At 41.1% G+C, this 12,055-nt stretch overlaps 1 protein-coding gene across 6 annotated transcripts in view; it reads left to right on the top strand.

Annotated features, from left to right (window-relative positions):
* The window catches only part of WDR76 (WD repeat domain 76), a 63,704-nt gene that overhangs the window by 13,861 nt on the left and 37,788 nt on the right, over positions 1–12,055 (top strand). For all 6 annotated transcript variants that reach the window (XM_070502400.1, XM_044764999.2, XM_014847089.3 and 3 more), the window contains 2 exons: positions 222–314; positions 1,468–1,523. In XM_070502400.1, the coding sequence (XP_070358501.1) occupies positions 222–314; positions 1,468–1,523 (149 nt within the window). The remainder of the gene's footprint in view (positions 1–221; positions 315–1,467; positions 1,524–12,055) is intronic.

Below are 12,055 nucleotides of genomic sequence, written 5' to 3'. Positions count from 1 at the left end.
AAGCCTTACAGATATCTTGTGATCATGCCAAATTCAAACTCTTTCACTCAGTATCCAATGCAGCAAAGATTATGTGCTATTTGCTAAGATAGTGTGAAATGAATAGAGCAGATGCAATTTGAAGGAAAGTATACATGCAGAGAATTTGACACCTAGTTTTGTGAGGTGCTTTTGCTATGGATTATGTAAAGTAACAGAATCTTTTTGGTGTAATTTCATAGGATGATTTTTCAGGATTGTCGCCGTACGAAAGGAAGAGGCTGAAGAACATATCAGAAAATGCAAACTTCTTTGCTTCTCTTCAGTTGTCTGAGGTTTGTGTGGAGTTTCTAATTAAAACCAAGATGCCATTCCTCTCTCTAGTATGTCAATAAAATACTCATAGTATCAAGTTTCACAGTGTCAGAGGAGGGAGGGTAAAATTAGGAGAAGGTTTTGCACTTAATAGAAAGATGTTACCATATTTTATTGGTTCTGAGACATTTTTATTTCATTTTAATATTTTTGAAATTGGCATCCTAAAACTATAACTGGCAATTTTTCCCCCCTTTTGGTAGTATATAAAATAATGGTATCTTATGAGTGGTTGTCTTGGACTCAAAGAAACAGGGTATGTTCCAAGCTGTTGCTTTAAACTAAAGGATAAAGGAGAAGTTGGGAGGGATGCTTTGAAGGAGATGTGGTAGAGGAGTGAGAGGACAAGCTTTTACGGTTTGTTTGTTTTTTTTAAATCTTAAACTTTAAGAATAGATGGGAATATGCTTTGTATGCAAAGCTTTAAGTATAAATAGCCAGAAGTATGCTAATGTTTTATAGTTAAAGGTATAATTTACATTGATGTCTTCACAATGAGGGTAGAACTTCTAGGTGTGGGAGGATAGCTGTTTAGAGGGTGTGTGATGTTTTCCCCAAAAGACATCAAACCCTTACCTTTGTTAAATAATTGATTTTTCTGAATACCAGATTCCCAAATACTCAGTGTGTGTTTGCATCTTGAGGGGAGGGAGGGTGAGTTAATGTAAGGAACTAAATTGTTGAGTCACTAACAGTTGAAAATTCATCAGAAATTTAGACAAAGGATCTCCCTATTTCATTTTAATTAACAATTTACGGAATATAACCTATAGGAGTTTTTCTGGAAAATGTCAAAGTAGGATTGCCTATAAAAGAAGTTAAACCTTTTAATTTGTAATAGTATATTTGATTAAATGTAGACTCATTAGCAACCTGCTCCAATGTATCAGAATGTCAGTACTTTAGGGAGTATTATATACTTGCCTTTATTATTTGTAGTATGTTTGTCTCCTGTCTACTACCAAGATCAGGTGTCATGTCTTAGGGATCTTTATTTCCTGAACAGATCTTAGTTTAGTGTGATTATAGTAGCAGATTCTTAATATTTTAAAAGGTAAGCTATGGAGTTATAAGATAATATTTTTATGTGTATATGTTTTGTGTATTTTGCAGTCAGCTGCAAGGCTCCGTGAAATGATAAAGAAGAGACAGCCTCCTGAATCAAAAAGGTAAAGGATTTGGTTTACAATCCCTGCTGTGTGATACATTGCTGAGCTGTTTTATAATTTGAAAAAATCGTTCGACATAGTAAAATAAGTAACAGATCAGAAACTCTGTAATTTAACCTTAATCCTTATAGGATCTCTGAGGGAATGCTCCCTTTCAATGACTCTAAAGTTCTCATCTTCATCAAAGAAATATAGAGGAAATAGAATCTCGAGAGCTGAATTTTGTTTATATTTACTGTTGCTGCTCATGGAGGGAAATCTTTATTTCCACTAAATTATTCTTATTTTTGCCTAGAAAACTGTTATTCTTAAAGTTTCTTCTACTTTCTTTTTATTTTTCTGGCTTTTTGCTTCTCAATTTGTTTTTTCTTTCTCATTCCTACAATAAAGGAAGGAAATGAACGTTTATTGACCATCTGTGAAATACAGCGCAGTGACCTAAAAATTTTGTCCTGTATTATCTCAGTTAATTCTGACAACAAACAAATATGGGGGGTAACACATCCATTTTGTGAGATACAAAACAGGCTCAAAGAGGTGAAGTAATTTGCTCAGGGTCAAAATAGCTCATAAATGGCAGTTTCAGCATTTGAACTCCAGGATTCCTTAGCTTACGTTCTCTCCGCTGCATTTTAGCAGTGCTTACATATAAATGAAGAAACTGAAAATCTTGGTGTCAGTGGATCATTTGTTTAGTGCTAGATGCTAGTGAAATGTAGGGTTATTTAATTGGTTTGATTCTAATACAGGTCAGTTAGCTTGAGTAAAGCTAAACCTTTAATCGTGGCCATGTATTTGCGAGTGTGAAAAGTTGTAAGAGGAACATCATTAACACTGGAAAACAATAGCACTGGTTCTGTTGCCAGTTGATCAGTAGCTTTACATTTGCGTATTTTTTTATTAGCAAAGATTGGTGATTTGTTCCTCAATCACCTAAGTCACAAAGTTCCAGTGCTAGTAGTAGTTGTATACATGGGTATTAGTGTCAAGTTGGTAGAGTGGAAGTTATATAATATGGAGGAAAGAGCATAGCTTTTGAAATTTGGCAAATTTGATTTCAGGTTTTGATTCAGCAACTTATAGCTGTGGTATTAACTTTGGACAATTTACATAATTTTTTTTCTTATCTGTAAAGTTGGCATTATGCCAATCCAGCAGGGTTTACATTTTTAAAAATTATTAAATATATTACACATACAAAAGAAGCACATATAAAACATTTGTATAAGCAAAAAAGTAATAGTAATACAAGCACCCGTCCATGTGCCTGCCATCCAGGTTAATAGAAATTACAGTACCTTTGAAGGCCCACATATACCCCTCCATCTAGATACAACCATTATGCTGAATTTTTTGATAATCAGTCTTTGCATTTATAGTTTTACCACCTATGAATGTATCCTGGAGCAATATATTGTTAAGTTTTGTCTGTTACTGATATCCACATATATGATAATGTTTTTATATTCTGAGATTTTCTTATTTTGCTCATCTTTATATCTTTGTTTTAAAATTCACTCATGTAAATGTATACAGCTTTGTTTCATTCATTTTTTTTCTGCTGTCTGAATGCTCTATGGTTTATTCTACCGTTGACAGTTGAGTTGTTTCCAGATGTTCATTATTATGAAGAGTGCAGCTCTGAACATTCTTAAGTCTCTTGGTGCTTATGTATGAGAATTTCTCTAGGAGTGGGATTCTCTAGGAGGAGTATGTGAGAATCCAAATTATTCCATATGTTGAGGGTTTTTTTGAAGATTAAACGAGGTATTGAAGGCTTAGTACAAGCATTCTAGCGCATAGTATACTTTAAGTGAATAATAGTTATTACTAATTCTTCTGAACTACTGTGGACTCTAGTTGAGATTTTTGTATGTCGGTTTTTGGAAGTGTGTAATTTCAGAGGCTTCTCTTTCCCCAGTATTATTTTTTTTGAATGAGGAAGATTGGCCCTGAGCTAATGTCTGTTGCCAATCTTCCTGTTTTTGCTTGATATGAACCTGTAAACCCTGGGCTACTGAAGCAGAGTACGTGAACTTAACCACTACACCATTGGACTGACCCCTCCCCAACATTTTTTTTTATTAAGGTTATGAAAGTTAACATCCTTGTGAAATTACAGTTGTACATCATTATTAGTCATGTTGTAGGTACACCACTTCACTGCTAGTGCCCTCCCCCCGCCCTTTCCTCTGGCAACCACCGATCAGTTCTCTTTGTCCATATATTAACTACCACCTATGAGTGGAGTCATACAGAGTTCGTCTTTCTTTGTCTGGCTTATTTCACTCAACATAATACCCTCAAGGTTTATCCATGTTGTTGTGAATGGGACGACTTTGTCCTTTTTTTTGGCTGAGTAGTATTCCATTGTATATATATACCACATCTTCTTTATCTAGTCATCAGTTGCTGGGCACCTAGGTTGGTTCCATGACTTGGCTATTGTGAATAATGCTGTGATGAACACAGGGGTGCATGGAACTTTTGGAATTGCTGATTTCAGGTTCTTAGGATAGATACCCAGTAGTGGGATGGCTGGGTCATAAGGTATTTCTATTCTTAACTTTTTGAGGAATCTCCACACTGTTTTCCATAGTGGCTGCACCAGTTTGCATTCCCACCAACAGTGTATGAGGGTTCCCTTTTCTCCACAGCCTCTCCAACATTTGTCACTCTTGGTTTTGGATATTTTTGCCATTCTAACAGGTGTAAGGTGATATCTTAGTGTAGTTTTGATTTGCATTTCCCTGATGATTAGTGATGATGAGCATCTTTTCATGTGTCTACTGGCCATCCATATATCTTCTTTGGAGAAATGTCTGTTCATGTCCCCTGCCCATTTTGTAATTGGGTTGTTTGATTTTTTATTGTTGAGTTGTGTGAGTTCTTTGTATATTATGGAGATTAACCCTTTGTCAGATAAATAACTTGTGAATATTTTTTCCCAATTAGTGGGCTGTTTTTTTGTTTCAATCCTGTTTTCCCTTGCCTTGAAGAAGCTCTTTAGTCTGATGAAGTCCCATTTGTTTATTCTTTCTATTGTTTCCCTCATGTGAGGGGTTATGGTGTCCGAAAAGATTCCTTTGAAGCTGATGTCAAAGAGTGTACTGCCGATATTGTCTTCTAGAAGACTTATTGTTTCAGGCCTAATCTTTAGGTCTTTGATCCATTTTGAGTTTATTTTAGTAAATGGTGGAAAAGAATGGTTGATTTTCATTCTTTTACATGTGGCTTTCCAGTTTTCCAAGCACCATTTGTTGAAGAGACTTTCTTTCCTCCGTTGTAGGCCCTCAGCTCCTTTGTCAAAGATTAGCTGTCCATAGATGTGTGGTTTTATTTCTGGGCTTTCAATTCTGTTCCATTGATCTGTGCACCTGTTTTTGTACCAGTACCATGCTGTTTTGATTACTGTAGCTTTGTAGTATGTTTTGAAGTCAGGGATTGTGATGCCTCCAGCTTTGTTCTTCTTTCTCAGGATTGCTTTAGCAATTTGGGGTCTTTTGTTGCCCCATATGAATTTTAGGATTCTTTGTTCAATTTCTGTAAAGAATGACATTGGAATTCTGATTGGGATAGCGTTGAATCTGTAGATTGCTTTAGGTAGAAAGGACATTTTAACTATGTTTATTCTTCCAATCCATGTGCATGGAATGTGTTTCCATCTCTTTATGTCATCGTCGATTTCTTTCAAGAAGGTCTTGTAGTTTTCGTTGTGTAGATCTTTCACTTCCTTGGTTAAATTTATCCCAAGGTATTTTATTCTTTTTGTTGTGATCGTGAATGGGATTGAGTTCTTGAGATCTTTTTCTGTTAGTTCATTGTTAGCATATAGAAATGCTACTGATTTATGTATGTTGATTTTATACCCTGCAACTTTGCTGTAGTTGTTGATTGTTTCTAATAGTTTTTCTATGGATTCTTTGGGGTTTTCTATGTATAAGATCATGTCATCTGCAAACAGCGAGAGTTTTACTTCTTTTTTGCCTATTTGGATTCCTTTTATTTCTTTTTCCTGCCAAATTGCTCTGGCCAAAACCTCCAGTACTATGTTGAATAAGAGTGATGAAAGTGGGCACGCTTGTCTTGTTCCTGTTCTGAGAGGGATGGGTTTCAGTTTTTGTCTGTTGAGTATGATGTTGGCTGTGGGTTTGTCATATATGGCCTTTATTATGTTGAGCTACTTTCCTTCTATACCTATTTTATTGAGGGTTTTTATCATAAATGGATGTTGGATCTTGTCGAATGCTTTCTCTGCATCTATTGAGATGATCATGTGGTTTTTGTTTCTCATTTTGTTAATGTAGTGAATCACGTTGATTGACTTTCGGATGTTGAACCATCCCTGTGTCCCTGGTATAAATCCCACTTGATCATGGTGTATAATCTTTTTGATATATTGCTGTATTCGGTTTGCCAAAATTTTGTTGAGGATTTTTGCATCTATGTTCATCAGTGATATTGGCCTGTAGTTTTCCTTCTCTGTGTTGTCCTTTTCAGGTTTGGGGATCAGGGTGATGTTAGCTTCATAGAATGTATTAGGGAGTGCTCCATCTTCCTCTATTTTCTGGAACAGTTTGAGAAGGATAGGTATTAAATCTTCTTTGAATGTTTGGTAGAATTCTCCAGAGAAGCCGTCTGGTCCTGGACTCTTATTTTTGGAGAGGTTTTTGATTACTGTTTCTATTTCTTTACTTGTGATTGGTCTATTCAGATTCTCTATTTCTTCCTGATTCAGTTTGGGTAGGTTGTATGAGGCTAGGAATTTATCCATTTCTTCTAGGTTGTTCAATTTGTTGGCATATAGTTTTTTGTAGTATTTTCTTATGATCCTTTGTATTTCTTCGCTATCTATTGTGATTTCTCCTCTCTTGTTTCTAATTTTATTTATCTGAGACTTCTCTCTTTATTTTTTAAGTGAGTCTGGCTAAGGGTTTGTCGATTTTGTTAATTTTTTCAAAGAACCAACTCTGTTTCATTGATCCTTTCTACTGTCTTTTTTGATTCAATATCATTTATTTCTGCTCTAATTTTTATTATTTCCCTCCTTCTACTGACTTTGGGCTTTGTTTATTCTTCTTTTTCTAATTCCGTTAGCTGTCGTTTGAGGTTGTTTATGTAAGATTTTTCTTGCTTATTGAGGTGAGCCTGTATTGTAATGAATTTCCCTCTTAGGACTGCCTTTGCTGCATCCCAAATCATTTGGTACGGTGTGTTTTCATTTTCATTTGTCTCCAGATAATGTTTGATTTCTTCAATAATCCATTGTTTGTTCAGTAGCATGTTGTTTAGTCTCCACATTTTTGGCCCTTTCCCAGCTTTATTCTTGTAGTTGATTTCTAGTTTCATAGCATTATGATCAGAAAAGATGCTTGATATTATTTCAACCCTCTTGAACTTATTGATGCTTGCTTTGTTTCCCAAGATATGGTCTATCCTTGAGAATGTTCCATGCGCACTTGAGAAGAATGTGTAACCTGCTGTTTTTGGATGAAGTGTCCTATATATATCTATTAGGTCCATCTGATCTAATTTTTCATTTAATTCTATAGTTTCCTTGTTGATTTTCTCTCTGGATGATCTGTCCATTGGTGTTGATGGGGTGTTGAGGTCCGCTACTATTATTGTATTGCTGTTGATGTCTCCTTTTAGTTTTGTTAAGTTTCTTTACGAATTTTGGTGCTCTTGTGTTAGGTATGTATATATTTATAAGTGTTGTGTCATCTTGGTGGAGCGTCCCTTTTATCATTATATACTGCCCCTCTTTGTCTTGCTTTATCTGTTTTGCTTTGAAGTCTACTTTGTCTGATATAAGTATGGCAACACCTGCTTTCTTTTGTTCATTATTAGCTTGGGGTATTGTCTTCCATCCCTTCACTTTGAGTCTCTGTTTGTCTTTGGGGCTGAGGTGTGTTTCCTGGAGGCAGCATATTCTTGGATCTTGTTCTTTGATCCATCCTGCCACTCTGTGCCTTTTGATTGCAGAGTTCAATTCATTCACATTTAGAGTGATTATTGAAACGTGGGGGCCTACTGTTGCCATTTTATCATTTGTTTTCCGGTTCTTTTGCATTTTGTCCTGATGGAGAGCTGTTACTTTGTGTTATTGTCCTTCTGCTTATCTCCTTTGTTCTGGATTTTGTAACCCCTTTCCTTTTTCTGATTTTTCAGGAATGCCCCTTTCCTGAGCATTTCTTGAAGAGGAGATTTTGTGGCGATGAACTCCCTTAACTTTTGTTTATCTGGGAAAGTTTTTATTTCTCCATTGTATTTGAAGGATATTTTCGCTGGGTAGAGTATTCTTGGCTGCAGGTTTTTACCCTTCAGAGTTTTGAATATTTCATTCCAATCTCTTCTAGCCTGTAAGGTCTCTCCTGAGAAATCTGCTGATAGCCTTATGGGGTTTCCTTTGTAAGTTGTTTTCTTCTGCCTGGCTGCCCTTAGTATTTTCTCTTTGTCATTGACTTTTGCTAGTTTCACTACTATATGCCTTGGGGTTGGTCTTCTTGCGTTAATAAAGTTTGGAGATCTATTGGCTTCTGTGACGTGAAGTTCCATCTCTCTTCCCAAGCTTGGAAAGTTCTCAGCTATTATTTCTTTGAACAGGCCTTCTGCCCCCTTCTCCTTCTCTTCTCCCTCTGGTATACCTATAATCCTTATGTTGCATCTCCAAATTGAGTCGGATAATTCTCGGAGAGTTTCTTCATTTCTTTTTAGTCTTAGTTCTCTCTCCTCCTCTGTCTGCAGCATTTCTATATTCCTATCCTCCAAATTGCTAATTCTGTCCTCCATATTATCGACCCTACTGTTCAGAGAGTCCAGATTTTTCTTAATCTCCTCCATTGTGTTCTTCATCTCCAGTATTTCTAATTGGTTCTTCTTTATAGCGTCAAGCTCCTTTGTGACATAGCTCCTGAACTCATTGAGTTTTCTATCTGAACTCTCTTTTAACTCGTTGAGCTTTTTAATAATGGCAGTTTTGAAATCATCGTCATTTAGGTTATAGATTTCATTGTCTTTGGGGTTGTTTTCTGGGTGCTTATCATTTTCCTTCTGTTCTGGAGACTTAATATATTTTTTTAATACTGCTTGATGGTGTGGATTTGTGCCTCTGCACAGAGATAGAGTTTAGTCACTGCTTCCACTTGTTGCAACTGGTGTGGGGGGAGCAGCTGTTTAGACTGCACTAACCAGGAACCCTGTCAGCTGTTACTGACTGGACCTGGACCCCTCCTCGTAGTCACAGTGGTCCTGTGGGGTCCCTCGTCGGTTGTGGGGGCAGTCGCAAGGGGGCCTCAGGCTGCTGATGCCTACTGCTGCAGCCTGCTTAGACGCGCTCCCTCCTTGTGGTCTGCAGCGGTGTTGTGGGCTTTCCCAGCAGCCAGGAGCAGGATCACCTATAATCGCCACTTTGTCCCTAACAGAGCCCACAAGATCACACTTGTCCACTACAGGTCCCAGCAGAGCTATGGGTATCTTCTGCAGTCTGTCGTTAGCTCACCTAGCTGTGCTACTTTTGCCCCAGGGCCTTCCCGCCTTGCGATTGCCAGTTGGGACCTCTCCACTAGTGCTGTGCAGAGACTTTAGCTGAGGCTGCTATAGGAACCTGGAGTTCCCCTCTGGGCTACATAGCCGTTTCACCGGAGCTCCACTCTGCCCCACTCCACTCTCACGGGATCTCTGGGAGCCCCTTGCCTCGTCTGGGACACAGCCAGAGTCCGTGGGCCTGGCGGTGGCTTGTAAGCTGCTGCCTTGTGGGGAATTGTGCTCTAGGGAGCTTCCTGGTGTTCCGAATGCTGGGAGGGGCCTCCCTGCTGGGTTGGTGCGGGACCCTGGAGCATCCCCCCGGGCTGTAGAGCCGGGTGTTGGAGCTCCACCCAGTCCCCAAGCACGTGCATGGGAAGTCCGGGCACCCCCTGCACCGACCCGTGCGCCGGAGACCATGGGCCCAGCAGCATCTGGTGGTCTGGTGCAGTGCCAGGGAATCCACCCGCTGGGAGCTTCCCTTTGTTCTGGATTCTGGGCGAGGCCTCCCAGCTAATGGTGAGCAGAGGCTTTCCCTGCCAGGGAGGTGCAGGACCCCGGAGCCTCCCCCCGAACCACAGAGCTGGGCGCTGGAGCTCCAACCCTGTCCCCAAGCACGTCCACGGGAAGTCCGGGCACCCCCTGCACTGACCCGTGTGCTGGAGACCGTGGGCCCAGCAGCAGCTTGCAGTCTGGTGCTGTGCCAGGGAATCCGCCTGGAGCTTCCCTTTGTTCTGGATTCTGGGAGGAGCCTCCCTGCTAATGGCGAGCGGAGGCCTTCCCTGCCGGTGGGTGCAGGACCCTGGGGATTCCCCCTGGGCTTAGCTGTAATCGCAGGGGGCTTGAGTAGGGCTCTTGTCACCTGTTTCCACCATCACTCCACTGGTGAGTGCACACTCCCACCCTTGGTGTGTGGCAATGCTATGGGGGAGTCCGCTGGAAGAGAGCCTCCTGCAGGAACTAGGCTGTCTGGGGGTCAGGGGTTGGAGAGTTTTCACCTATTTCCACCTCCTCCTGGGGGGAATTCCGTCTGCCTTCTGATGTATAGTAGTACGAGACTCTTAGGCGTCTTGAGATGCTATCTGGATATCCTTTGTTAATCGGTGAATGTCCAATTAGTTGTAGATTCGACGAGGGAGAGACAAAGAAGACCACTCACTCCGCCATCTTGGTCCCACCTGTTAGCACACTCTTATTGCAATTGACCTCTTAATTGGGTTGGTACCCAGTGTAGCTGGTTGCTAGGCTCAGGGGTGTACAGTTGTGATAGGCCTGAGGCCAACAAGGCTGATGTCAGTTCTCTTAGGAGTGCAGCTGAGTGGGGCTAGGCCTTGGCATGGAGGCACTCAGTTGTTTCAGGCTTTGGAAGGTGGGGATGATCCTTTTTATGGCTATTTGTGAAACACAAGTCTTCTGCCGCTGATAAGCCTCGCCCCTCCTCTGGACCACATACACTGTCAGCACAGTCCTGGTCTGTGCACACTTCTCAACCCCCTGGAGCATACCCCACTGCCACACTGCAGAGGCCCCCACCTCTGCCCCAATGCCCCCCACAGTTCACCAGGTCCTCACACAAGCCCTGCCCCACAGAGGCAGACACCTTTGCCTGCCTGTAGAGGATCAAGGCATTCAGTCAATGCTGGCTGAAAAGTAGCCTGAGGGCTTGCTGTTAGGTGGGGCCAGTCCCTAGGGCGGGTTGCCTGCCCTGGCTGAACTGGATTAAATCTGTGCTCTAGTGGGTATGGCAGACCCCTGGGCTAACAGCCCAAGGGACGCACCTCAATGGCCCCCACCTGTGTCTGTATCAGCACGCCTGGACCAGCTCAGAACAACGGCCCCCACCAATGTCTCAGTCTCCGGAGAGAATCCTCCTCTCACCAAGATGCCCCCAGAGCCTACCAGGTGAGTCTCGTTTCACCAAAGGACAGTCAGCCTTCTCTCTGGTGATTCTAGGTTGCTGCAGTGAGTGAGTTCATGCGTGGGCCCTTTAAGACCCTGATCTTTTCGGCTTTCTGCCCATAGCTTTTCTGGCATGTCCTCGCTGCAGTTAATAGCCAGCAAAGCCAGACAGTAAGACCCCCATCTCAGTTGGGCTGAGTCTGAAGGATGGTTATAGCAGTATTGCCCCTACTCCGGACCTCACTCCTCCAGGGAGGGCTGCGCACCTTAGGTTGGCTCCCGCCTGGCCAGCTGAGAAGCTCCACTGCTCCCAAAGGTGGCTTTTTTCCTCTCCGGCCGGAGTTGCTGCCTCTTCTGCTTTCATCAGGACTGTCCCTTGTTGTGGGGGTTCTTTTTATCCAGTTTTCAGTCTTCAATCCAGGGTGATTCTTCCTAAAATTGTAACCTGGTTGTGTTTGTGGGAGGAGGCGAGTTCAATGTCTGCTCACAGCGCCATCTTGACGAGAAGCTCCCCAACATTTTTTAATAAACTACTTTGTTTTAAGACAATTTTTGTAGAGCAGTTTCAGGTTCACAGCAAAATTGACAGGAAGGTCCAGAGATTTCTCAAATATTCCCTATCTCTACACATGCATAGCCTCCCCCATTATTAACCTCACTCACCAGAGTTGTACATTTGTTACCCAGGGTGAACCTACATTGACACATATGATAATCACACACAGCTCATATTTGTCTCAGCGTTTACTGTTGGTGGTGTACTTTCTGTGGGTTTGTGTAAATGTGTAATGACATGTATTCATCATTATGGTATCTTATACAGTATTTTCACTGCCTTAAAACTCCTCTGTGCTCTGCCTTTTCATCCCTCCCCCCCAACATCTGGCAATTCCTGATCTTTTTACTGTCTTTATAGTTTTCCTTTTTCTAGAATGTCATGTATTTGGGATCATACAGTATGTAGCCTTTTCAGATTGGCTTCTTTCACTTAATACTGTGCATTTAAGTTTCTCCATGTCTTTTCATGACTTGATAGCTCATTTCCTTTTAGCATTGAATAATAGCCTATTGTATGGATGTATCACATTTTATCCATTCACCTGGTGAAG

This window comes from Equus asinus, chromosome 2, assembly GCF_041296235.1.
Source record: "Equus asinus isolate D_3611 breed Donkey chromosome 2, EquAss-T2T_v2, whole genome shotgun sequence".
NCBI lineage: Eukaryota > Metazoa > Chordata > Mammalia > Perissodactyla > Equidae > Equus > Equus asinus.
Note: the sequence above shows the minus strand (reverse complement) of the source record. Positions and strands in the feature narration are given on the sequence as shown.